This window comes from Triticum dicoccoides, chromosome 4B (assembly GCF_002162155.2).
Source record: "Triticum dicoccoides isolate Atlit2015 ecotype Zavitan chromosome 4B, WEW_v2.0, whole genome shotgun sequence".
Taxonomy (NCBI): domain Eukaryota; kingdom Viridiplantae; phylum Streptophyta; class Magnoliopsida; order Poales; family Poaceae; genus Triticum; species Triticum dicoccoides.
The window spans coordinates 172,129,412-172,132,277 of record NC_041387.1 but is presented as its reverse complement, the minus strand read 5'-3'; the positions used below and the strand labels follow the sequence as shown (position 1 = coordinate 172,132,277).

Genomic DNA, 2,866 nt, shown 5'->3' with positions numbered 1-2,866 from the left:
TACTACCCCGACGGAGCCTACTACTACGTGGAGACCACCGACGACCAGGAGTAGTTAGGAGGCCTTAGACAGGAGGCCTACATCTTTTCGATTAGTTGTCTTTGTTTTGCTAGCCTCCCTAAGGCAGACTTTGTTTATTTTATGTCTGTACTCAGATATTGTTGCTTCCGCTGACTTATGTATTCGAGCCTTCGTGGCCCTGTCTTCTAATATAAAGCTTTATGTTTGAATATGTATCTAGAGTTGTGTTGTGATATCTTCTCGTGAGTCTCTAATCTTGTCATGTGCATTTGCGTGTATGATTAATGCACGGACGAATCAGGGGCGTCACATTTATCTCTCCCACTGCCCATGGAGTCCATGCCAAGCTGTGCCCTGTCGTCGGAGCTCTTGTGTTTTTGTTGTTGAGAACTTAGGTTCTTGGCTGGGAGATCCTGATGCTCCTGCAAAAAAATTTAGGGGTAATACTGAACTTTATTAATCAAAGACTACAAACAGTGGGTTATAATTTAGGTCATGTGGTTGGCCAAACCAAATATGACGATCCGGAGCTAAAGAATGCGAAAAAACCAAACTATGAAAAGATGTGTGGACAACGTTCTTTGCACTTACGGTTACGGCCCATATGGTCTCCCTCCGGAAAACAACAGGAGCTGACTTTTGTTACGGCCCATGAAAAACAAGACCTCGGTGGCCCTTTTTTTTTTTTTATGAGAAGCTATACTCCAAGTCTCCAAATTCGTAAATTTCCTCTATGGATGCATCCCCTTCCCCTCGAGACGAGGTCCTCCCGTCGCCGGCGAGGTGAGAGATGAGATGAGCCTCTCGGCCACCTTCCGGGTCGCCAAAATTCCCCGCGCCACCCTCCCTCCGAAGTCTTGCAAGGTCACCCCCTCCTCGGTATCGGCCTCCCCCGCCTCCACGTCCGGAGATCCCGGCGTGAAGAAGAAAAAGGAGGCGGCGCCGTGGTGCGTCTACCTCATCGCCTCCGCCCGGGTCCCCCGCACATACGTCGGCGTCACGACTGACTTCCCTCGCCGGTGATTCCTCCTCCTCCTCCTCCATTCCCCTTTTCGGGTCTCTGCTCTCTAGCCTGATATAGCCTCAGGTGGCTCTGCTGAATTGGATGAACTTTCAAATTGATTCCTCAATTTGGTTGCAATCCTCTCGAGAAACTGCAATTTCGTTCTAGCTCGACACTAAAGAAGATTTCTACTGCTTCCACAATTTTGGTGTTTGCTGATGATTCCCCAGAAAATAATACAAGATCCAGTAACTGAGAATTTGCTCCTCTGGTAAAGACTGAATAATACTGTCGCTTACATGGTTGTTTCTTAGGCTGTCTTGCTCAGGCATGTAGCCTTGTAGGAAATACACACTCTTGAGGTTCTTTTGTGTGTTGGTGTTGGTGTGTATTGACAGCTCTAAAAGGTTAGAAAGGATGTGCATATGAGAAGAAAAATATGACAGTTTGGTCACATGACATAAGTTCTTATATTTCTTAACGGAAGGATCATTATTTTTCTAGCTTGAGACAACATAATGGCGAGTTAAAAGGTGGTGCCAAAGCCTCTTCTGCTGGAAGGCCATGGAATCTCGCATGCCTTGTCCAAGGCTTCACCAACAGAAGTGAAGGTTAGTAAAGTAAAAATCTCATCTTTCTACAGCTTCATGCTTTGAGCGAGACTGATGTATTACTAGAATCGCACACCATGCTCTAGTTTGTATGCAACTTTATGTTTTGTAAAGTTGGAATTTTTCTGGCAGTCGTCATTACATTGGACTTCCAGTTACCCTGTGAAGCTATGCTTATCCTATAAAAACACCTGCATGCGTGTTTGCCCTGATGTGCAATAGAGTGGTTCACCTTTCTTCTATAATTTCTTACTTTGATTAGTTTAACGATCAATCAGTTAGAGCATCTCCAATAGATGATGTATATTTTGGTGGTCCAAACCGGTGATGGTCCAAATTTGGAGCACCAAAAAGTGCTTTTTACATCTCCAGAAAAGGCTCAACTCCAACAGATGGTCCAAAACGAGATGTAAATAAAAGAGCAACTCCAACAGATGGTACAAAACGAAGATTAAAACGACCAACTACTACTTCATCTCAACATAGTTCAAACATGAAATTCAACATAGTTTCATACATAAATTCAACTACTAATTCGAACTACTAGATGAAACTACTCCTCGTCGTCGGAGCTACAGAACTGCTCCCGGAACTCGTCCTTGGTCGGGTCATCGCACTCCTCCTCCTCCTCTTCAGAGTCACCCCAGTCCTCATCCGACGACTCGATAGGGATCATAGTCGAGGGGCCGGCCTCGTTCTCCTTCTTCACCCCCTTCTTTTTCGCCTCGACGTCGCGCTTCCAGTAGTGCTCCAGCTCGGCCTGGACTTATTGCGGATGCTCTCGCGCAAACCGAGCCATTGCCGCCTCGTCGCTCTTGCCGGGAGCGACGACAACCGCCGGTCTCTTCTTCGCCTTCTTCGCCGGCATCTCCTCCATCCGGATGCCCTGCGGCATGAGCCACTCCGCCACTGCCTGGGTCTCGACCTCCGGGAAGTTGAGGTCCATCTTTGGCCGTTCGGCACACCACACCGCCTCGTCGTAGGCACGCACGGCCTCATCGGCGGTGGGATATGTGCCGAGCCACCAATGCCGCCTGGCGTCGAAGAACTCCACTCCGAAGTTCCCGGAGGGCTTCACCCTCACGCCGAAGAAACCGGACTTGCCCTTCGGCATCTTCTTCGGTGCCATCGGGGAGCGGGCGGCGACCGAGCGGGGAGCGAGTTGGTGTGGCGGCCGAGCGGGGCGGAGGCGGCCGGAGCGGGGCCGGGCGGGGAGTGGGGCGGCGGCATG

General features: G+C 49.3%; 1 protein-coding gene across 1 annotated transcript in view; it reads left to right on the top strand.

The window, feature by feature from the left end:
* Positions 1–726: 726 nt before the first annotated feature.
* LOC119295626 (structure-specific endonuclease subunit slx1-like) overlaps positions 727–2,866 on the top strand; it is a 3,495-nt gene continuing 1,355 nt past the window's right edge. Inside the window, exons 1-2 of the mRNA XM_037574064.1 lie at positions 727–1,040; positions 1,529–1,635. Of these exons, the coding sequence (XP_037429961.1) occupies positions 817–1,040; positions 1,529–1,635 (331 nt within the window). The 5' untranslated portion in view covers positions 727–816. The remainder of the gene's footprint in view (positions 1,041–1,528; positions 1,636–2,866) is intronic.